General features: G+C 39.0%; 1 protein-coding gene across 2 annotated transcripts in view; it reads left to right on the top strand.

The window, feature by feature from the left end:
- Vta1 (vesicle trafficking 1) overlaps positions 1 to 24385 on the top strand; it is a 49086-nt gene extending 24701 nt beyond the window's left edge. For both annotated transcript variants that reach the window (XM_032894965.1, XM_032894966.1), the window contains 4 exons: positions 6721 to 6829; positions 13858 to 14034; positions 18680 to 18766; positions 23878 to 24385. In XM_032894965.1, the coding sequence (XP_032750856.1) occupies positions 6721 to 6829; positions 13858 to 14034; positions 18680 to 18766; positions 23878 to 24023 (519 nt within the window). In that variant the 3' untranslated portion in view covers positions 24024 to 24385. The remainder of the gene's footprint in view (positions 1 to 6720; positions 6830 to 13857; positions 14035 to 18679; positions 18767 to 23877) is intronic.
- Positions 24386 to 24968: the final 583 nt, after the last annotated feature.

The raw sequence follows: 24968 nt of genomic DNA on the forward strand, positions 1-24968 counted from the left end.
ATGGTAGCTTTAAAAATTATGCAACTGACAATGCCAAGCAACCAGAGCTTCCAGGACAAGCCACTACCTAAAGACTATACATGGACTGACCTGGACTCTGACCTCATAGGTAGCAATGAATATCCTAGTAAGAGCACCAGTGGAAGGGGGAAGCCCTGGGTCCATAAGACTGAACCCCAGTGAACTAGACTGTTGGGGGAGGGCGGCAATGGGGAGGGTGGGAGGGAAACACCCCTAAGGAAGGGGAGGGAGGGGATGTTTGCTCGAAACCGGAAAGGAAATAACACTGAAATGTATATAAGAAATACTCAAGTTAATAAAAAAAAAAAAAAGTAAAAAAAAAAAAAATTATGCAACTATAAAATTCTTATCAAGAAACATATAATAAGTAATTATAAGTATTTCAGTATGTAGTTGTTATTATTATAACAATTTTTATTGCTTGTTTCGCAAGTATTTCTTACAATATTTCATTGCTCCTGGCATTCTATAGAATATCTATTGTTTATATGATACATCTTAAGGACCAAAGATAAATATGCTATAGGCACTAAGAGATTACTAATCTTTTTTTCTTTTTTGAATTTCTATTTATAACTTGAAATTTCACAAATATTCTCAAGTCAGAATATGTTTTCAAGTTTAATAAATGTATATTTATTGACAACAAATGTTTGCTGCCATAGTTCAGTGATTTTGAAATGTGGCTTCTAGACAGCCAGCTTGAGGGTTGTCACAGTACTGGATAAAAGGAGTGGTTCATTCACACAGTGCTTGGTACCTCTGGACAGTAGCACTGCAGCGGAGACTGGGAATCACTTTCCTGAGGAGAGGTGGACAGGTTTGTGAGGACAGTAAACACAACTTCAAATGATAGCTGGAGTTCAGAAATTGCAGGGAAAAATAAGAATTGGTGAGACAGTGGATTTAAGGAAGGCCTTACTGAGAATCAGGCTGCATCTTGAAGCGGTACTCTGGAAGAGAAAATCCCAGAGTCCAGGAGGAGGCAGATTATGTGGGACTCACGCTTTCTTATCAAGTGCTCTACTTTTAGCAACTCATCCACGGTCAGTAGGTAGCCAGGGTGACACTGTGACTGGATTGGAAATAAGAACAGGAAGAGTGATAGAGGATGGAGAGGGGAATTGAGACATAGTTGATAAGAATTGTCTTTATTGAAACAGTTACTGTTTTTGGTGTAGTAGACCAGGATTGAATATAGAAAGCAGATATTACATAGTCAGCATTAAATACTGCTTGCTCAGCCAGAATTAATATGGAGGGCGTGACTGTAGGTAGCACGTTCTGACTGTGTTTCTGTCAGACTGATAGGACCGGATGATAGGAGCATGACAGCATTTGGCCTTGAGTGGCTACTAGGAATGGTGTGGTAGCATATACTATAACCCCAGCACTCGGGAGGCAAAGGCCAAAGGATCAAGAGTTCAAGGCCAATGTAGTTTAAGTTCAGTACCTCAGTAAAACAGCAAAATTATAAAAGAATTGTCGTGAGAAGGAACAAATTTACTGAGGGCATCAGACGATGGAGCTGAAGGACCATGAGGAACTTATTTCTTCTAATATGACAGTATTCTATAATAAAATGAAATTTTCCCAGTGTGGCAGTGGTGGCAAATGCCTTTAATCCCAGCACTTGGAGGCAGAGCCAGGTGGATTTCTGTGGGCTTCAAACCACCACACTGGCTCAGAGAATGGAGGTTAAGTGAGAAAGGAAGGATATCTAAGGACTAGTTGGTGACAGTCCAGGCCTTGCATAACAAGAACGAACAAGGACTGATTGCAGTGTCATCAACGTAAAAAGAAAATTAGGAAAGCTGGAGAGCCAGTCAAATACAGATGGAGATTAAAGCAATGGGAGTGATACAGCGGGGCCTCCTGTCCAGAAAGTGGCATCTAGGAAGGGTGAGTTCAGAAGTGTTCAGAAGTAGCTGACCTTGATAATAGGGTTAGCATGAGTAAGGAGGGTATTTCTAATGCCGAATCTAGTAGGTTCAGGACAAAAGGGCAAGGAAGAAGAGATAAAGGCAAGTCAGTGGAGCTCTCCCCAGACTGAAGCAGATTCTATTTCAAGTTTGCAGGTTTGACACAAGTGTGGTTCTTGTTTTTACTTAAATCTCTTCATTCCTGTGTGCACTTGGTTGAGGACCACCATCTAGCTTTGTGTTTTCCTCCCAGCCCAGGCGGAGGCCAGTACAGGCAACGAATGAGGATTCAATGGAAACCTTTGCATCCGCTGCTGACCCTGCTCGCTGAAATTTGCCATTGTCAGTGATTTTCCTCAATTCGGTTACAAAACAGGAACTTGGGGCCAGGGGCAAAAGTAAAAGCTCCTTTTACAATTCCTGTTTCCCAGAAAGGATGTCTTAATCAGCCAAAAGGAGTGAGTGGGTTTTACAAATATTGACATCTTAATCTCCTCTCAAAATACTCTGTATCATCAGATGTTATTTATTTTTACTACAGCAGTATGCAAGTGTGCATCAACTCGTTAAAACTCTCAGAAATTTCTGCTCTCTATTATTTATGCCAAAGTTTTGGAAAATAGGGAATAAAAACATTTTTTCTTTATGTGCTATGAGGATTTTTTTCATATATTTATAAAATAGGTCCTCTTAAGCTTAAACTAACATTTTCTTAAAACTTTACATATTTAGTAAAGGTAACGCAGAGTGGTTTAAACTTCTCACAATATGAAATTAGGGGTGAATCTTATAGTCATAACTCTTCCACTAAATCTACAAACAAGGTTAACTTCTATAAAATACAGTTCATTTGTTTGCAGAAGTGTTTTTTTAATACAGCTGTTATCTTAAACATGCATTAAGTAATTCACCTTCTAAGGTCATTTCCCTGTGCTTCATATATTTCCATCTGATTTGCAAATGTGTCATGATCATGATTGTTGTAGCTTACAAAATCATTTCTAAATAACATGTCTGGCTTTATTACTAAAAAGTCCTGACTGTTGATAGCTCTGTAGGGATGGAATTATTCAACCTAAAGGAAAAGATGAAGAGGTCGCTGCTGTGGTTTGGATAAGGTCTCTCCAAATGTCCGGGTTTTAGGATGCCATTTTCTCAGATCCAGTACGTGGAAGTGGTAGGACCTCGTAGAAATCTTTTAGGCCATTGAAAACACACCCACCAAGGACATTGTAGGACCCAGGCCTTTTTCTCTTGTTTCTTGATGGTAAAGTATGTGTTTTCCCTCTCCAGGAGAAGCTAACAGTAGAACTTTGATGAAAGGAGCCACATTTAGGGGTGGCAGTTACTACTGGCCTTCATGTTGGAGTGTATGTAATGTTTGTGCTGTCTCCTCTGTCCTGTCTCCCTCAGCAGTTAGCATAGTCTCTGCCTTGAGAAGATGACAGATAATTGTAAACTTCCTGCAAGCCAGGAAGGCTATTTGAGAGTAAACATGTAAGCTGAGCCTGAGAAAGAGGAGACGTTTGACCACGTGGAGACCATGGTAGGAAAGGGAGAGCCAGCATGAGGAACACTGCCTCTTCTGGATGACAGGACATGGCACAGATGAGACTGAAGCAGAGGTGTGAATAAGGAAGGCTTTGAGTGCCAGACCAAAGTGTGTCTCTGTTCACTTGGTCCCATAATGCCTCAGTCTTAGAGGAAGCAAAGTATAACTTGCTTGCTCTACAAGGTGATTGTAAGGACCAAACAGGAAGGTAGATAGAAGTGTTTTATAACATGGGGAGTGATATATAGTGTTTGGCTGAAACTTGCTTTGGCTTTATCTTATCCAACTCATTCGTGATTTCTTATCCAACATAAATGGACTTTCTACTCATCCTGTAGTCTCTTTATTTCCACCTTTCTGACTACATAGACCTTTCTTTCTCCCCAGTCTGCCCCTGCCCATCTTTCACCTTTTTATATCATGTTTGTCTTAGAAAATCAAGCCAAAATAACACTTCTAATGTCAGCATCTTTGATCGGTAATTTTTCTTTCTAAATTGTTCAAACTCACATCACAAGAGATAAGTTTAATGTTTCTACTTGTCAGAGCTGACGTAACATTCTTGCTGTGTGTAGCTGGATAGTTACCTCCAGGGGGCAAGCGGAAGGTGCAGCCTACTTTATATCTCTTCGCTTGCTAATTTAAAGTCTTACTAGCAAATGTTTATTAAGTTATAAAAACTCCGTAGTTTCTACATGTATTTAGAATAGGTAATTTTAGTTTTACATCTGGAGGATAAGGTAATGAACATTTTAAAATAATGTCATTTACAGATATGGGATTCAAGCGGACATCTAAACCCAGAGGTGCTTAAGTTAGCTAGGAACCCTTATCCCCCATCAGTGCCAGTTTATTTGAAATTTTGAAAACTTAAACCTAAAGGGAATTCAGTTCTTTGACTTTTTTATTACTGTTATTTCATATAGTGAAAGAGAAGGGGTGGGGACAGAGCAACCAATATCCTGATGATGATGTTTCTTTAGGTCTGAAACTATTAGTCCCTTGTTGTGGCCCATGCTATAATCCCATCAAGGGAGGCTGAGGCTAGAGAACTGCCCAGCCTGAATTATACACTGAGTCCAGCAAGCTTAGGCTTCGGAATGGTACTCTGTTCCACAACTCCTCCCACCCCATGCCCAAAAAACGTTTAGCAGTCAAATTTGGGAAATTTCAAATTTCTCTGTGTAACTGCACAGTTGATTCAGTTGAACTCTTGTAACCTGAATAATGCATACATAGCCAGACAACTCTGCTACGTTAGTAGAGAGAGAACAAGACAGTCTCTGTTAGCATCCGCTCATCAGATAGGGTGCTGGTGACCAGCTAGTGTGCACTAGAGTGAAACAAGACGCGTGGTACAGAGGGCAAACAGGAGTAAACTGCCTTTGGTGACTGGGTGTGTTTATAGACAAGCAATACTTTATAAACAAATATGCGATGATAAAATATGGCAAATATTATTAGGAAAAAATAGACTACTTAGTTGTTTTAGATTTAGTAGGTCAGGAAAATCTTTGTGAGGCATTAGTATTTGATGCCCCCCATAGGGAATGAGTAGAGGTGAGTAAATTTACCTTGTGAGAAAGTCTTCAGTGAGTGAAGTTAACTGGGACAAGGAAAAGCTGGGGAAAGCAAGCAGTTTGGGGCAGAGTAATTTAGCTGTGTGTGACTTTGAAGTGAAATACCACATCAATAGATACTTACCAAAAGCAAGCTCAGACTGTATGTATACATTTAATAAAATGACAGAAGCCGCATAAATCAATATGGAGACAGACAGAAACCAATTCAGTGAGTGCTGCCCCAATGCTTGTAGGAACTGCAGGAGTAGAAGACGGAAGACAGACAGACTGCTGTGAGGTGACAAACTGTACTAAATATAAAATATGTGTACTGTGCTGATATAAATATCTGTACTGATAACAAAAGCTAAAGGCGTGGCCCTGGGAATGTGGGGAGGGGAAGGCAGTAGAACGCGGAGAGATATCAGTGGCTCTCCTGAGGGTGCATCTGAAGGAGCCGCCACTCGGCTCAGACACAAATACAGGTGACCTGCTGTTTCAAAGCCTCTGTCTCTTAGAAAAGTAGAAGTGATGGATTCCTGTCACTTCGCTATTACTGTGGGAAAGTAAGTAGTGCTTCAATGTCCTTTACGAGTGACTCCACTGCACCACTGATTTGCAGTCTCTTCTAGAACAGGAGCCTTCTGACTATTTGAGGGCTGGCCAGGGGCTTAGGTAGCAAAAACTGAGGTAGGAAAAAAAGTGTGTCACAAATGAGACTAGAGGTTTGACAAACAGAAATGGTCCAGGGCTTAATGTGCTGCTGTCAGGTTTGACATGAGGAAGCTGGAAATGGCCTCTGACAAAGTAGCTTGCCCAAGACAAGTAGCTTATTGGTGACATTATCAAAATAAAAAATTTAAAAAGGCCCCAGGGGTGGGTACATTCAGATTATATGACTGTGTATGAGTGGACAGAAAAGAAATAAAGTAAGTACACACGTCAGTGATCTAAACAATAAAACTGGGAGTGTGGACAATTGTTTTGAAAAGCTCAGATGTGGGGGAGTAAGGGATATGGAAACCAGTCTTTGGGGCTGAAATGGGAAAGCTCTCCAGGTTCCTTCATTAAGTAATCTTTTACATTCCTCTTTAGACAACAGAGAACTGAGGTAGTCAGATCAAGTACTTAAGTAATACATGACAACTTAGAAATTAAAATTAATTACCATATCATTTTTATCATGTAAGTTTTATTTTTATTTTCAAGGATTTGTATTATATCTTCACAGAACCATTATCGGTTTCTTTTATATTTTATCTTCAGTTTCTATTTAACCAAAAAAATATTTATTTCTTTATTTAGGGACAGGTGAGATTAAGGCTTTCCATGTTCTGCCTGTCTGTCCATGTTAGCTAACTCTGGGTACCCAAGAGTTAGAAATTTTGCTGACACATGCTTCCCTTACAGACTTTGTGGTGTGGTGTGGTGTGGTGTGGTGTGGTGTGGTGTGGTGTGGTGTGATGTGATGTGGTGATGCGATGCCATGTGATGCCATGGTGTTCTAATGAAAATACCCTCTCATGAAGTCTGCCAGTTCCTGACCAGTGAAGAATCAGCAGTAGAAGGCGAGACTCTCAGAAATGTGGCTTAGCCCATGTTAAGTACTTCTCTTTTTAATTTTACTGTGGTCTAATGATGCTGCAAATATATTCCCTTTTAGAATGTGAAACATAGAAAGTATGCAAGGTGGAAGGCAACATATATTCATAACTGCTTAAAGAATGGGGAGACTCCTCAAGCAGGCCCTGTTGGAATAGAGGAAGATAACGGTATGTATTTATTAATTCTAAGTTTTAGTCGAGTCTTTAGAGAAATGTTTTAGTAGAATCTTAAGTTTTTAGAGATTTCAAAGTTTTCAGAAGGTACTAGCAGTGTTTTCATCTATAATAATTATAAAACCAGGAATTTAGGGACAGGTGAGACTAAGGCTTTCCATGTTCTGTCTGTCTGTCCATGTTAGCTAAGTGGCTTGGCTGACCCCTGTGTCTGCCCAGATTTCAGCCCAACGTAGGAAAGATAGTCCACTTAACAATGTGAGCTAAAAGTATTCCCAAACGCCAGTGAATGTTGTCATAATCCTGTGATATTTTTACGTACTTATTTGATTTGTTGTGTATTGGCAGGGGAAGGGGTGATATTTTGCATGGCTCCAAAATTACAGGGCATACACAAGCGGGAAGTGGATTTCTCATTTCCATATATTCAACTTAGATCCTACCAAGACTCATAGAGTAAACACATTAGCTTTTGTTTATCTCTACAGACATCATTGTATTACGAATTTTCAAACAAATAGGATGGATGGATGGATGGATGGATGGATGGATGGATGGATGGATGGATGGATGGATGGATGGATGGAGTTGACACTTTTCCCACATAGTTTATAATACAATGTTTTACACTTATAAGAATAGGAAAACTACATACAGGAGAATTTTGACATTATTCCATAGTAAGTTGTTTTATATTATTTAATAATGAAAAATAAAAACATCTTGTTATCTTTACTTGACCTGTCAGTTAATATAGGATAAAAAGAGAAAATATTTCACACTTAAAAAAAACTATTAGACCTGTAGTCAATAACTTAAAATAAAATAAAAGAGAATAACACTGTTCTCTGACCTGAGAAAAGTCCAGCTGATCCTTGTACTTTTGGAATGACTGGGACCATCTGTGGAGATCATCATTTATTACAGGAATCATTGAGCTTTCTTAAAGGATGGGGTAGTTCAGTTCTGCTGTTACAATGGAGAAGTGACTGGGCAGTGAGCAGACAGGTACACATGGTTATTTCAGTGTTGTGTTAGCGACAGTCTAACATAGTCTCATTGTATTGAGTAGGACGATGAGCTGTCCAACTCTGAAATAGCTTTTCATTGTGACGAACTCTCACTTGCCGTGATGCTTATCACACAAGTGAATTCCATTCGTTGCTATTATTGTTTTTTTAATTGGATTTTTTTATTTAAATTTCAAATGTTATCTCCTTTCCCAGTTTCCCCTCTATAAACCCCCTATGCGATCCCCCCTCCACCTACTTCTATGAAGCTGTTCCCCCACACATCCATCCACCCCTTCCCGCCTCTCCACCCTGACATTCCCTTACACTGAGGAATCGAGCCTTAGCAGGACGAAGGGCTTCCTCCATCAAGGCCATCCTCTGCTACATACTCAGCTGGAGCCATGGGTCTGTCCATGTGTACTTTTAGATGGTGGTTTAGTCCCTGGGAGCTCTGGTTGGGTGGTATTGTTTTTTATGGGGTCGCAAACCCCTTCAGCTCCTTCAAACCTTTCTCTAACTCCTCCAGTGGGGACCCTGTTCTCAGTTCAGTGGTTGGCTATAAGCATCTGCCTCTGTATTTGTCATGGTCTGGGAGAGCCTCTCAGAAGGCAGCTATATCAGACTCCTGTCACCATGCACTTCTTGGCTTCATCAATATTGTTGGGGTTTGGTGGCTGTATACGGGCTGGATCCTCAGGTTGGGCAGGCTCTGAATGGCCTTTCCTTCAGTCTCTGCTCTAAACTTTGTCTCTGTATTTCCTCCTGTGAATATTTTTCTCCACATCCTCGCCAGCATCTGCTGTCACCTGATTTTTTTTATCTTAGTCATTCTGACTGGTGTGAGACGGAATCTCAGGGTTGTTTTGATTTGCATTTCCCTGATGACTAAGGATGTTGAACATTTCTTTAGGTGCTTTTTGGCCATTCGATAATCCTCAGCTGAGAATGTTTTGTTTAGCTCTGTACCCCATTTTTTAAATAGGGTTATTTGGCTCTGTGGAGTCTAACTTCTTGAATTCATTGTATATTTTGGATATTAGCCCCTAACAGATGTAGGATTGGTAAAGATCTTTTCCCAATCTGTTGGTTGCCTTTTGTCCTAATGACAGTGTTCTTTGCCTTACAAAAGCTTTGCAGTTTTATGAGGTCCCATTTGTTGATTCTTGATATTAGAGCATAAGCCATTAGTGTTCTATTCAGGAAATTTTCCCCACTGCCCGTGTGTTTGAGACTTTTCCTTCTATTAGTTTGAGTGTATCTGGTTTGATCTGGAGGTCCTTGATCCACTTGGACTTGACCTTTGTACAGGGTGATAAGAATGGATCGATTTACATTCTTCTACATATTGACCTCCAGTTAACCCATTTGTTGAAAATGTTGCCTTTTTTCCATTGGATGGTTTTAGCTCCTTTGTCTAAGATCAAGTGACCATTAGTGTGTGGGTTCATTTCTGGGTCTTCAATTCTATTCCACTGATGTATCAGCCTGTCTCTGTACCAATACCATACAGCTTTTAATCACTATTGCTCTGTAATACTGCTTGAGTTCAGGGATGATGATTCCCCCAGAAGTTCTTTTATTGTTTAGAATAGTTTTTGCTATCCTGGGGTTTTTTGTTATTCCAAATGAATTTGCAAATTGCTCTTTCTATCTCTATGAAGAATTGAGTTGGAATTTTTGATGGGGATTATATTGAATTGCTTTTGGCAAGATATCCATCTTTACTATATTAATCCTGCCAATCCATGAGCATGGGAGGTTTTCCATCTTCTGAGAGCTTCAATTTCTTTCTTCAATGGCTTGAAGTTCGTATCATACAGATCTTTCACTTGCTTGGTTAGAGTCACACTGAGATACTTTATATTAAAGAAGCTAAAACCATCCAATGGAAAAAAGATAGCATTTCCCTAATTTCTTTCTCAGACTGTTTATCCTTTGAGTAGATGAAGGCTACTGATTTGAGTTAATTTTATACCCTGACACTTTGCTGAAGTTGTTTATCCGGTTTAGTAGTTCTCTGGTAGAACTTTTGGGGTCACCTAAGTACACTATCATATCATCTGCAAATAGTGATTTTTGATGTCTTCCTTTCCAATTTGTATCCCTTTGACCTCCTTTTGTTGTCTGATTGCTCTGGCTAGGACTTTGAGAACTATATTGAATAAGTAGGGAGAGAGTGGGCAGCCTTGTCTAGTCACTGATTTTAGTGGAATTGCTTCAAGTTTCTCTCCATTTAGTTTGATGTTAGCTACTGGTTTGCTGTATATTGCTTTTACTATATTTAGGTATGGGCCTTGAATTCCTGTTCTTTCCAGGACTTTTATCATGAAGAAGTGTTGAATTTTGTCAAATGCTTTCTCAGCATCTATTGAAATGATCATGTGGTTCTTATCTTTCAGTTTGTTTATATAGTGGTTTACATTGATAGATTTCTGTATATTGAACCATCCCTGAATACCTGGGATGAAGCCTACTTGATATTGATGGATGATCGTTTTGATGTGTTCTTGGATTCAGTTTGGGAGAATTTTATTGCATATTTTTGTGTCGATATTCATAAGAGAAATTGGTCTTAAGTTCTCTTTCTTTGTTGGGTCTTTGTGTGGTTTATGTGTAAGAGTGATTGTGACTTCATAGAAGGACTTTGGTAGCGCTCCATCCGTTTCTATTTTATGTACTAGTTTGGACAGTATTGGTATGAGGTCTTTTTTTTTCCTTGATGCTCAGAGTTTTGTTTTGTTTTGTTTTGTTTTGTTTTGTTTTGTTTTGCTTTTCCAATTCTTTATATATTTAAGATACTAACCCTTTCTCATTAGACTGGCCATGTCTAATTGAGGAAGAATTTTTTTTAATCTGTAGACTACTGCTTTGTTCAAATTCCCCCTTATTGTTTTATAGATGTCCTATTCAAAAAGTCCTTTCTAGTCCCAGCAAGTTGAAATCTAGTCTTTTCCTTCCCTTGTAGCAGATTCAGGGTATCTGGTCCTGTGTAGAGGTCCCTGACCCATTTGGAGTTGGTTTTGTACAGGGTAATCAATAGGGATCTATCTTCATTTTTTTTTCATGCAGCTATCTAGTTATACCAGAACCATTTGTTGAAGATTCTGTATTTTCTCCCATATATATTTTTGACATCCTTGTTTGGTGTTTGGGGGCTTGTTTAGTTCATTTCCATTGACCAATGTCTCTCTTTCTCTCCCCGTCCCCCTTCCTCTTCCCTCTTCCTCTCTCTTCCTAGATTATGCTGTTTTATTACTAAAACGTCGTAATGTGATGTAATCTGAAATGTGGAGTGGTGATACTGCTACAGTTCATTTATTATTCAGAATAACTTTAACTATCCTGAAGTGTTTGTGTTTCAGTAGGAATTTGAAGGTCATTTTGTTGTCATTGCTGCTGTTCTTGAGTTTCTGTGAAGCATTGTGTTGGAATTTATGAAGATTTTCTCAAACATGTAAATTGTATTTGGTAGGATGGTCATGTTCACAATATTAATTTTACTGATCCATGAGCGTGGGAGAACTTTGTCTTCTGTTGTCTTCAATTTCTTTTTTCAGTGTCTTGAAGTTTATATCATACAAGTCTGTCACTTGCTTTAGTAGAGTTAGCCCAATATATTTTGGGGTGCTATTGTGAAAGATACTGTTCTCTTGATTTTTTTCCTCACCCTGATTATGATTGGTGTATATTACTGTTATTGATTTTTTGATAGTATTTTTTAAATCCTGCTACTTTGCTGGAAGTATTTATGCGCCGTAGGCTGTTCCTAGTAGAGTCTCTGGCATCTATTATGCATACATTATCTGCAAACAAGGATGCTTTGCCTTCTTCCTCATTTATGTCCTTTTGATCTCCTTCATTTGCGTCATTGCTCTAGCAAAACTTCAAGTCCTTTATTGAATAGGAAGGTAATTTTGTCTTATTCCTGATTTTAAAGAAAGTGCTTTGAGCTTCTCTCCATTTAAGTTGATTCTGGATATGAACTTGAAGTTATTTTCCTTTATTATGTTGAAGTGTACCTGTGCCTTTATCCCTACCCTCACCAGGATCTCTATCATGAAGAGATAGTATGGTTTGCCAAAGTCCTCTTTGCATATAATAAAGTAATAATGTGCTTTTGTCTTTCAGTTTGTTTATATGGTAGTTTACACTTATAGACATATGTATATTGTGTGTGTGTGTGTGAGAGAGAGAGAGAGAGAGTGTGTGTGTGTGTGTGTGAGTGTGTGTGTGTGTGTGTGTGTGTGTGTGTGTGTGTCAGGATGAAGCAAACTTGATCATGGTGGATAATCTCTCTTAAATTCAGTTTGCAAGTATTTTATTGAGAATTTTTTTATCTATGCTCATAAGGGACACTGCTGTATAATTTTTTTTTTTTTTTTTTAGTGTGTGGTTTGGGCATTAGGTTAATAATTGCTTCATAAAAAGAATTTGGAATTGTATTGTCAATTTAAGGAAATTTTGTGTTAGTGCATCATTAAGATAGTAATATGAGATGTCTCCAGTTTTTCAATATAGCATTTAGTGCTATGAATTTGCCTCTTAGAACTGTCTACATTGTTCCTTTAAATTTGGGAATGATCATTTTTCATTTTTATTTAACTCTAAAATGTTTTTAATTTCCTACTTCATTACTATCCTGACCCAATTTACATTCACCAATGAGCTGTTTAGCTTCCATTCCATTGTATACTTTCTGTCATTTTGTTGTTATTGTTAATATCCAACTTTAATCCATGCTTGCCAGATAGAATTCAGTTCTTCTAAATCTGCCAAGACTTGCTTTGTGTCTAACCTGTAGCATTTCTCTGTGTAATTTTGCCTGGCTGGTCTATCTATAGATGAGAGTGGGATATTGGAGTTAGTTGCCCAATATCAGTGTATGAGGGTCAACATGTAATTTGAGATGTCGTATGTCTCTTCTGGTGGGTTTTTCCTTTAGTGAATATGCACTGTCCTTCCCTGTCTCTTCTGGTTAGTTTTGGTTTGAAGTCTGTCTTATCAGATATTAAAATGGGTATGTGTCATTGTTAATTCTTAATATAGGAAAAGGATTTCAGTATATTTGAAGTATAAATATATTCACAAAGTTGTCTAGAAAAATGCTTATCTCAGAGTAGCAATTTGATTTACTTTTTTAAAAATAATTTGCGTTAGAGGTGTATGTAATCAGACAAGTGCTTGGGAATTTGATAGAAAGTAAAATATTGCATTTAAAAATTTTTAAATTTAAAGTTTTAAAATTTCATATTAAAATATTAAAATAACTGTTATTTTAAATTATATGATAACTGTCTCCTTAAGCATATTTTCAAATTTTAACTGTCTCATGTTTGTTTTCAGTCAGTTAACTATATAGTTTATTTTAAAAGTTTATTTCAAATACATTGAAATATATAATCACCTATTATAATGTAGATAGCTGGGGTTGGGGATTTAGCTCAGTGATAGCGCGCCTGCCTAGGAAGCGCAAGGCCTTGCGTTCGGTCCCCAGCTCCGAAAAAAAGAACCAAAAATAATAATAATAATAATAATAATAATAATGTAGATAGCTGAATGTGAAATTTCAGTTTTAATTTTTGTTTATTAATCTTTGAACAATGGTAATAGATAATCATTTAATAGCATGCATATACCAGATAGGGATTAAAATACAATTACCAAAAAACAGTCCGCCTTTGACAGCACAAATGTGACCTATTTTACCAAAAATGTCCTTAGTTTTCATTAGAATTTTTTTTATAGAAATAATTGTATGTGTAAAGAATGTGCAGACCTGGTGGACACTGTCCAAAAGAAAGAATACTCATCATCAGCCACAAACTTTCTAAAAAATTAAAAATTAAAAATGTAACCATGGTTTCAAGAAATAGCCTGCTTATTAGCTACACATAGGTGGAATTGTGTTTGCAGATTCCGCCTGTCATGTGGGAGTAGAGGAAAGTAGAAAGTATTTGGCAATTGAATTTTAAAACCCCTGCCTCAACATTTCACATGTATTATACACAGATGTTGAAGAAAATGAAGATGTTGGTGCAACCTCTCTGCCCACTCAACCACCTCAGCCATCATCATCCTCAACGTACGACCCAAGCAACTTGGCAGCAGGCAGCTACAGTGGGATACAGATCCCTCCGGGTGCACATGCTCCAGCCAATACCCCTGCAGAAGTGCCGCACAGCACAGGTATGAACGCAGTCGTCTGTCCCCAGGTTCATAAAAACTGCACAGAGCTTACTGAGTAAGAGCACCTCCTCAGTTATGGGGACCCACATTTTGATCTCAACACCCACATTAAAAGCTGGCCATGACCACACACAGAGCTGTAACCCCAGCATTAGGAGATGAAGAGACAAGAGCATAGCTAAGGCTGGCTAGCTGGTAGCTTAGATCCAGGCTTTTTGAGAGATTCCACCTTAAAGGAAGGCAGAAAGTAATAGAGCGCAGAGACCCACTGTCCTGGCCTCAGCACACAACCATTCACATGCACTGCACCCTTACTTCTTACGCTTTCATTTGCCAGCCTCATTGTAGCAACACTTTTAGGTCTTCTTGTATGGGTTTCACAATTAGTTAAAAATTATTTTCACCATTAAAATAGCAATTACACTTTTTCTTCCCATTGTAAAACTTAAAGTTTTCTGATTATATTATTGCTATATTGCTTTTATTATTGATAAAACTGATTGTTTTATCCCCAGGCTCTCTTGTGTCGTTTATTGTAATTCATCTGGCTTACAGGGCTTTAAGGTGTGTGTCATATCACAGCTAGTTCAGCCAGTGTGGACTCATTTTATACATACATTTCATAAAACATTGTTTTAAATGTTTTATAGTCTTTGGAAACATTCATCATTTTTAAGCTAGAATGCTTAAGCAAAACCAGCTACCCCAGTGAATCTGCCGGAGGCCGATCATGGTCAGAATGAGTTAGCACTGACCTCCTTTCCAAAGCAGCACGCCATGCATTTGAGCCGGATCCCAGTGTCTTCTGGTTCCCACGAGACTGTAACTCTGCCACAGCTCAGCTGGCATCCACTGCTCTCACCCTGTGGTGTCTTTCTTTCTAGAATGAAGTTAGTATCATACCTATTTTTCATGCTTAGTTATTAAAAAGGGGGAAAGCATAAAATTGACTGGTACTGAAACAGAACACAGAAATCCTTGTTCTACAGATTCATGTAGTTTCCTTGTTTTCCTCTTCTGTCCTCGGTGCCAGAGAGACAGAGCCATCTGTGACAAGTTAGTGAGCATTCAGAATTATTTTGTGAGTCAAGCAAATATCGTATGTCAATGTAAAATGTATGGAAAGATTACCTGGAAGGTACTACTGTAGAAACAGATCAGAGGCCAGCTCTGTAGTAAACTCACGCACCCTGGGTCTGTTCTGTACAGAGCTGTTAGGTGTGTTCAACAACAAACCACACTTTTAGTTGGCAGACTGTTTAATTGACCTGTATGAAATCAACATTTGTACAGTGAAAGCATTAAAATCTTACACTGTCCTGTGGTCACACTAATAGTCAAAGCTTGCTGCTGTGAATATTCATAGCAATGATAATATCAGAAGGTGAAATCTAGGAAGCGTTCTGTGCACAGTGCATCTTGATCTGGTTAGCCGAGACGTGTGGTTGTGTGTTCTGTCTCCCCTCCATGCCCATCTGTGTATAAATGTAGCATTTTTTATATTCTGATCACCCCTTCCCCACCTCCTCTTTCATTCATCAAAGAAGCAAATAAAAGTAAAAACTTGTAAGAAACATCCTCAGAGAAGAACCAGAACTTCTGGCTTCGTTGAGTTACTTAAGTTTCCCCCTCCTTTCTGTGTCCCTGTGTGTGATCCTTGGGGACAAAAGGATCTAAATCTTTTCAAATCCAAATCTGCTTTCCCAGTGGCGAGCCTCTATTTAATTATTGATTTTTGATACCGGATCTCCTCTTAACTCCATTTTTTTCTGTGTCAAATAAAAGAAAGCAATAACATTTTAGTTAATAAACACAACAGATGTTTCCCCTCTTGCTCCCTCTAAGAGTGATTTACCTTCTCCCATGGAACAGGTCCAGGATGTACTTTTATCAAAGGGAAATCCTTCAGATACTGGAAAGAATAGTATGTACTCATTGACAAGCTTTAGTTCTTCCACAAAAGAGCAGTGGGCGCAAGGGAGCAGGCGTAGCGGTTGTTTGGCAGTGTCTGCCCCTGTGCCCAACCCCCTGAGCAGATAGCACATGGAGACATTAATGGTTTTCACTGGGTCTCTTGAAACTCAAAACGTGTGCTGCTTCTAGGCTGTGTCACAGAAGGCCTTGGCAGAACAATAAACTTGATAAAAGTGGTACAACTCTATTATTGTGGCTAGCCTTTTCCCCCCCAGAGACAGGGTCTCCCTATGTAGCCCTGGCTGGTCTGGAACTCTTTATCTGGCCCCTAACTCACAGTTATCCTCCTGCCTCAGTCTCAGGAGTACGAGGATGAAGGGTGTACACTGCCACACCCAGCTACGGCTAGCTTTAACCTCTCACCTACTGTCCTGCAAACCTGAGCTCTGAGGAACTGAGGGAGAAGCTAGGCTCTTGGATTCTGTGAGATGTCGTCTGCTTGTTGACATCCTGGCTGTGCTTTTCTCTCTAGATCTCTCTTCTCAAGAGATTCTATGCCATTTAGCCCGTAGAACAAGATACTACTTAACAAAAAATGTTACGGTGTTCTCAAACATGTATGAATGCCTTCTAATATGCTGCATAAGTGTGGCTCAGAATTACTACCTGACATAACATTTTATTGCATTTTATTGTTGAGTAACATAAAGGAATTAATGTGCAAACTCACGCTTCCCTCCAGGAGTGCACTGTAAAAAGATCACCTCACTCCAACATATTATAGTGTAAAAGTTGCAATCATTGCATAGATTGCCCAGAGTGTCCTATCCAAATCCAGAACAGAGAAAAAATAACAGATTAGAGCACCCAGTGAACAAATAATAACCTAAAAAAGCATTACCAACTTACCAGGTATTTTTGAGCTTACGTCAATCCAGTATTCTAGGCTCTTGGTGGTGGCAAAAGAGCTTTAAGACAAACAGGAAGAGACTTGTCCAGACTACCCTGCCTCAGGCATGTACAGCTGAGTGACTGACCAAGTAGTGAGACTCACACAGCCTTTTAAAGTATCATTCACATGAAGCACTGCTGTGGAGCTGAGCAGCCTCTGTGAACCTACTGTGTCCTTAATGTGGCTTCTTCACACATGTGATTATTTGAAAGTTACCATAGAATGCTGGCCAGAAAGTATGCCCTCCCATGAAGGAGTCTGTTGAAAGATTTAATCTATGGATGAGTATGAGTTGCTGGGGAAGGAGTGGTGTTGCCTGCTTGGAGGATAAGCACAGCCATGTGCATGCACTTAAGATGTGGCTGCTGAAAAGCCCTCCTAGGCTCCACAAACAGTCCCTCTCAGATCTCCTGACTTTCTCACATTCCCCTTTCATTTTGTCTTGTTTTGTTGTTTTCTGAGACAGAGTCTCACTGTGTGGCCCTGGTTGGCCTGAAACTCAGAGAGATCTGCCTGCCTCCACCTCACAAATCCAGGGGTTAAAGTCATGACCACATGACCAGCTTTCTGACCTCCTTTTTGATGTCAACCTGATATGTTCTTTGAAGGTTTGTTTGGAAAAGTATGTCAAATGCTAATTACTTATATACTTTGTTATCACCCATCAAAATTAAGCAAAAAGTCACCTAATTGTTCAGTATAAATTTCATTTGTCTCCTGGCTTTTCAGTAATACGTACATCCACTGTAGTTCCGTGTTGTTTTATAAGTAGTGGGTTGATTTTTAAATAGTAATTTAAAAAATAGAAGAGAAGGAGCATTGTAAAGAAAGAAAGCAAGGGTTGTATTGTTATTCTGAAATTGCAGCCTCTAAGCCGCATGAAGAGCAAAGCAGGCAGAAGGCATTCTCTTTAGATGTAAATATTGCAGGACAGGCACACAGGGAATTGAGTTGTCGGAGACCACTTGGCTTCTGGATTAGTCAGCGAGTCTTCAGTCTCGTCTTCTGTAAGATCGCAGTGCCTTTTGCTAAGTTTTTAGCTGAGTCATAGGCTGTAGCTGGAGCACAGTGCTAGGGACTCATCGATATGAGAGCTTTGACAAGTCTTGACAGGAAGTCAAGCTAATATCACTCCTTTACCTATATAAATTCCACCTTAAAAACATCAGCTGGAGCATTCCCGTGTTCAACTTCACGTAGTTATAAGCTGTATTTTTCTGCTGACTTAAATCACAATTTTGTCTCTTTGACCTCAGGGTACTTAGCAGGCTAAGAGATTAAAAGATGGAAAGGGAGTTTCTTCCTTTAAAGATAAATGGCAAGCTTTAATTAAGAAGCAGTTGACTACTTGATCATATATGTGAAAGTAATATGATATGGGATGAGCAGCCCGTTGTTATATTTATGAATATATATGTTTACACATACATGCATATGTGTCATATGTAGCAACAATGAAAAAGAAGCAGTGAATTTGAGAGGGAAAAAGAGAGTACATAGGAAAGGTTGGAGGGAAGAAAATGAAGGGGGAAATGATGTAATTAAATCTTAATTTCAGAGAATAAAAGAATTGACCCACTAGTCATGAAGGTCAACATTCATACTTTCTTGCATATTTTCTGTTCCAGTTTGTAATAAGTTCAAATTCATGCATCAGAATCAATTAAAGGTTTCAAGAAAGTGTTGCAGCAGTGAGATAATTGCCCACCCTTGAATTCTTCACTGATCTGTAATTAGGGAATGATGCACATTCTGCATATCTCTGGTTTTGATTCACAGGTGTAACAAGTAATGCTGTCCAGCCTAGTCCACAGACTGTCCCAGCCATTCCCGCCATTGATCCTGACCTGTACACAGCTTCCCAGGGTGAGTCAGCTGGCTGGCCGTAGGCTGCATTGTGTCTTTCCTTATTTGGGGTGGTGTTTTAACTGTTCCTTGAGTAAACCATATGAATTTGAGTATCTAGGTCATTGAAAACAAGTTTTTTTTCACTGTGTCTGCTAGATTGTCATGGGAACCAGGATTATATAAGTTGGTTCCAGAAATCCAAATCCAAATCATTTCCTTTTCTTTCTTTCTTTCTCTTTCTTTCTTTCATTTGTTTGTTCTATCTATCTATCTACCTATCCCTCCTGTCTTTCCTTTACTGTTCTCTCTTTTCTTTTTGTTTGTTCTGTACTGGATATAATGACACCAATATCTAGCCACAGTAGCGGAAACTTATGGTTACTTTGCTTCATCTCAAAATCACTATATTGTTGTTGTCTTTATTCTTTTCTACACCAAACTATTACATTATCCAAAAAGAAAGAGCTAACCATGATGCAAATCATCATCACCGAATGCGGTTATATGTTTGCTTGGTTCATATTTTAGGTGACTGGCATGTTGATGTAATCTTTTACCTTTTAATTTCTTTCTACTTTTCTGCCTCTAGTTGGATTTGAAATATATCTTAACGTTTTATTCAGAGTTTAAGTCTTCTTATGGCTCATGTAAAACCAAAGAATGGAATTTGCATAAACATACATACCAATGTAACAGAGTAGATATCAGGAAAATTAATTTAGATCTATGTATCTTCAATTAACCTATTCAACAAAGGAGCCAAAACACATTGGAGAAAGATACCTCTTAGGTGGTAAGTGCTGGGGTAAGTGGATATCTTACAGAAGGTTAATGTCATCCCTTCCTAACCCCTGTGAGAAATAAAACCAAGATTGTTTAAAGACAAGACTTAACACTTGGAAATTCCTAGAGGAAAACATAGAGGAAGAACTAATAAACGCTGATGGACCAGGGACTCTATATGTATTTGGCTCCTAAAGGACTGGAAATGAAAGCCGAGTTGACAAATGGTATTAACCCAAAGGGAAAACAGTCATCTGTGAAGAGATAGCCCTTAAAATGGGAAATATTTCCTAATTAGTCAACTGTTAAATTAAGTAAAAATTAAAGAGGGATGAAGTTATTGAAACAGAAAAAATAATTCAAAAAATGTTATTCAAAATAACCATATGCCTAAATGTAGAAAGGGAGTCCTACCCCTTGATGTTTGTCCCAAGAGGTGGAGAACTTGTCCACACAAACCCCTGTATCCACTTGCTGATGCCGTCCTTACTCAGAAACTGAGGAGCAGTGGAGACCTCTACACTGATAAAGAGACGGTGTCAAATACCCAGCGATACCGTATTCTCCCATGGGAAGTGCAGATGAGCTTCCCAGCCTTTTAAAAGAAGGGAAAGACTATTGTATTAGTGAGTGGAAACCCAGCCCTGTCTCATTAGTCACATGGTTCACTAATCTAAGCACTCTACACCAGTGTGTTTATGTGACCCCACATTGTCAGGAGCTGGGATGGGTTTTTGTAAGGACAAAGAGCAGAAGTTTCAGTGTATGAGTGGAGAGCCAAAACTAGAATACCTCCACACCCCTGTGGGGAAACTGTCACTTCACTCACTTCCTGACGAGCTTCTTAGTCAATACAGCACTTGCTTCAGGGCCTGAAGAACCAAAACAACAAATGCAAGAAGGGCTACACACTGTGTGACCCCAACTGTGACAAGAAGAAGCCAGAGGGTGAGACAGGGAAAAGATCAGTATTCATCAGTTGTGGTGAGAAAACAGGATGAAAAGGGAGAGAACAAGAACTTCTCTGCTGTTAGGAACAGAAAGGTTTTATAAATTAGTCCAAGTTCATTGAATGCATGAAACCTAAAGGGAACCACACAGTGGCCTCGAGGGGTTCACAGTGTGTCAGTGAAGGCTCATCAGTTGAATCACTGGTGGTGCCAGAAACAGAAGGGCTTTGCTTGTGTACAGGAGGTTATGAGAAACTCTGTCTGTCTCTCAGTTTAGCTGTGAACCTAGAACTACTCTACATTATCTATTGTCAGAAAATAATATTGTCAGAAAAATAATACAGATTTCCGTGTTGACTCCTGCTATCCCCGCCACCTGCATTTCCTGTGCCTGTGCCCTACTCCTTTTCTCTTAGTAGTTAATAACTACCAAGTTTCAGAAGTATACCTGTTGTGCTAATGTGTAAATACATTCATATTAGTGTATCATAGGTAATTATGCCTGGCTCCAGAGAGGAAAATGCAAAGCCAAAAAGTTTCAGAATCTGCTATGGTTTTTTTGCCTCATATATTATAATATAAATTAAAACTAATTTTCAATTTTTTTAAGTCTTAAATATCACAATATCTGGAAAATATTGAATATTATCATTATATTCAATTACAAAATATTGAAATAATGAAACTACCTGTATCCATGACTTCTCTTTCCATAATTGGAATCTTGTAACAATGCCTTTTTATAAGAATTCAGAACTGTGGATTTCTGTTTTCTCTGCCTGTGTCTTGAGGGGCACATTCACATCAGTAATGGAGTATATGCTGGTGAGATTAGACAGAGCCCTTGACATACTAGTTTGTAAACCTAGCTACATAAAGTGCAGAGTTCATCTTGGAGATATCTCTGGTTGTGCTCTGCAGTGCTGCTCTGCAGTGCGCATGAATCTTGAAAAGGGAGCTTTTGTCAGTAGAGGACTCAGTGATTTCACTTTACACCTGAGACGCTTTGACACAGCGCTTGGCCTGCTCCCCTCAACACAGCAGCAGAGACTGGCAGCTCCCCAGCTGTCCTCTGCTGTTGTGGGGCTGCTCTGAAGGGGAGAAGCACTCTTATAAAGGGTGGTCCTGGTCCAAAGCCATCCTCCAAGGATCGCAGACTACCTGAGAGAGATGCCAGGTTACATATCACCTGGGACCATGTGGCGCTTTCTCCCCTGTGCTGCCTGAGGAAACAGCGCTCATTTATACAGTGAGACCATCTTTATGATACTGAAAAAGGTTAGGTAGCCTGGCACTAAACTGTCTCCTCTCTTGTTTCTACCTTCGCTATTGAAGTTTTATATGGTAATTTTCAAGCATCGTAAGTAGACGACATGATTTTATTTTAAATTTTAACTTTTATATTAAAAGTTGAGTTCCTATATTTCATTGTGGCTGACTTATATTTCTTAAATGAAAGAAAGGCTGATGTGTTACAAAAGTAGTTATTTGGCATGGGTTGGTTAACTTCTTTAAATTGTTGAGGGGGGAAAAAACCTAACATCTCTGTATGTCAAGAAATTTTGAATATGAATGTACATGTTGATTTTTACTATCTAGTTACCATCTTTTATATATGAATTAGTTAATGTCTTAGGAGTCTCTGTAAGCTCTATATGTCTGTATTCTTTGTAGTGATATTTCATTTACACTATTAGTATTGAGATGATTTCGTAAGAAAATAAAATGTGCTCTACCTTTATGATTGGGACACGAGCTTAGTAGAAACTTCTCAGACAGGAGCTGGGCAGCGCTCAAGTGCGCTCAGTCTACAATGTTCTACTCCAAGAGGGGGAGCAGAGCCAAGTGGCCAGAGCCTCAGTGATTCCGAAAAATCATTGAGAATCCTGTAGCTGTTTGTAAGCAAAGCATGAACTGGAGTGCACCTGACAAAGTTGTGAGCAGAAGTGAAGGTCGGTGCTCTCAGGTTCCTCAGACTACTGAGAAATGGCGGTGGGTTATGCTTGAATATGTCATTTAAAGTTGTAGTTTTAGTCATCTGTTGATTTGAATTACTTTTAAAGCAAGTGAAATTCAAGGAAATTAAAAGAATTTTCTGGTAAAATGAGAGTGTCTAATTACTTTAATGTTTTACTAATTAAGTGATTATTCAAAGCATGCTCCATGTAGCACCCTGCATTTACTGTATGTAATTTGTAAGCACATCATCTTAAAGTCTGGGATTTAATAGTATTTAACCGGTTGTTCATGAGTTATATTTAGAACGTGGGGGATTGCTGACAACAAAGGCAGCTTCCACACTCCGTTCGGTGAGCCACTGAGCCGGGAGCCACCTCGCACAAATACATTCTAAAAATGTATCACGTTTATCAGTGCTTGCTTTGGTAATAATGGTGAGGATTTAGTATGAGCCTACCTACAGTTGCTACCTCTTTCCTACGTAATGTCACACTTTGCTGTTTCCATCAATGGCAAAAAAAAACAAAACAAAACACTAACAGCCATTTAAAATTAGTCTGTGTGTCAGTACAGCCTTTAAAACACCTAAACTAAGCCGCCTGCTCATTTCTGTGCTTCCGTCTGTGTGTCAGGAAGTGTGCCTTAGCATCATCAGAATCTTGACACGATAAAGGAATGAATGAATGAGTGAGTGAATGAATGAATGATCATCTGTGTCTTTTCCAAAAACAATATACTATGTCTGCTTTTTATCTTACCGTAGAAATACATATATACAAGGACATACTCGTATCCTAGGTTAAATGAATAATGTAGACTTTTACATATTACTCATCTATAAATAGAAAACTGCTGGAAATAAAATTTGGAAAATTTTCTGTAATGATCGTCTTCATGTTTAGTCAGATGTTTTAATGATAAGAATTCGGAGATGGCCTTAAGTGTCTTTTTTCCAGTTACGAAGCAAAATGTAGAATATTTTAATGCTTAAAAAAGGAACCATGTTCTGCATGGATGTTATCCCCCCCCTACACACACACACACACACACACACACACACACACACACACACACTTTTATTGGAGGATATATTTATGTTCTAGCTCTAATGAGGGCTACAGGGTTTAGTCTGTCTGTGGTGTTCCATGGAGAGCCTCAGCGTGAATTCCAAGCCGCTGTTCTTGTCTCACACAGCCAGGTGTTCTCATTTTATTTCCCTTCACAGTTAATTTACTAAAACACAGACTTCTGGTTTATTACTTATTGATAGAAAATTATGCATGTGAGTTATTTTTATTAGCATGTGTCTAGTTTTTATTAGTAACAAAACAATGATTGGTCTTTTTACATTAGTATAAATATGTTGCTGCATCTTGAGCTGAAATAGGAACAGCAGGACATGCTGTGATCGTGTTGTGTCTGATGTGCTTCTTCTAGGGGATGTCCGCCTGACCCCAGAGGACTTTGCTCGGGCTCAGAAGTACTGCAAGTACGCTGGCAGTGCCCTGCAGTATGAAGACGTGGGCACCGCGGTGCAGAACCTGCAGAAGGCCCTCAGGCTGCTGACAACGGGCAGGGAATGAAGCTCTGCTCACGGACCCCATGCGTTTTCTGCATAGAGAACTAACATTCATTACACTTTCCTCAGCCTTTCAGGAGCATGGTTTTACAGAAGACCTCAGTTCCCCGAGTAAGACAGTGGCTCCTGTGTGTGTCGTCAGCTGCCTCAGCCAGTTGTCATTGAGCGTGTAGAGCTGATGTTAGCATCAAACCCCGCTATGGAATGTCCCTGTAGAAAATCCTGGTGGGTATAGTATGCTTTCTTAATGTATACACACTAAAGGAAGTTTTTGAAAAATCTGTAATATCTGGAGAAGCAAACCAAACATTATGTTGCTTTAATATTCTAAATTAAACTTTTAATAAAGATTACCAGAATGTTCTAGGTGGGAGATGCTGGCTTTTTTCCCCACTTGGGATTTGCAAGACAAATGTGAACATCCAAAAATGGTAAATAATAAGAAATTAAATGCAGGTTATATCCATGTTCAGATATAACTGTAAAAATCAAAGGTCATGGGAGGAAAAACCAGGTGGGGAGGGAGAATCACTGCACTCTGAAAAATCACACTGGCTTCCCGGAACTCCTCCTGCCCCGGCAGGTGCAGTGAATTGCTATCCTTCATCAGCAGTTGGTTTATGTATTAGAAAGTGAAGAAAAGACATTGTCCAGACATTTGCATACTTGGTGCTCTACAGATTCTCTTCTGCTCTTGTGGAATTGAAGAGTGTAGCTGGCGTGATAAAGATGGATTCCTGCTCAAATCGATGTACTTTATAGGGCTTGAGCACTGCCTGCGTGTGTGCTCTGTGACATTAACACAAGGAGACTTTTTAAACTTGTCCTCGGGACTGCAGAGCGACCATGTTTGATTTGCATAGTAGAAATATCACCTACATTAAATGTCTCTATTTAAAAGGTGAGTGTGAAAGATAAACATGAAATTTTTCTGGTCTGTGTCACTTAT

This window comes from Rattus rattus, chromosome 2 (assembly GCF_011064425.1).
Source record: "Rattus rattus isolate New Zealand chromosome 2, Rrattus_CSIRO_v1, whole genome shotgun sequence".
Lineage (NCBI taxonomy): Eukaryota > Metazoa > Chordata > Mammalia > Rodentia > Muridae > Rattus > Rattus rattus.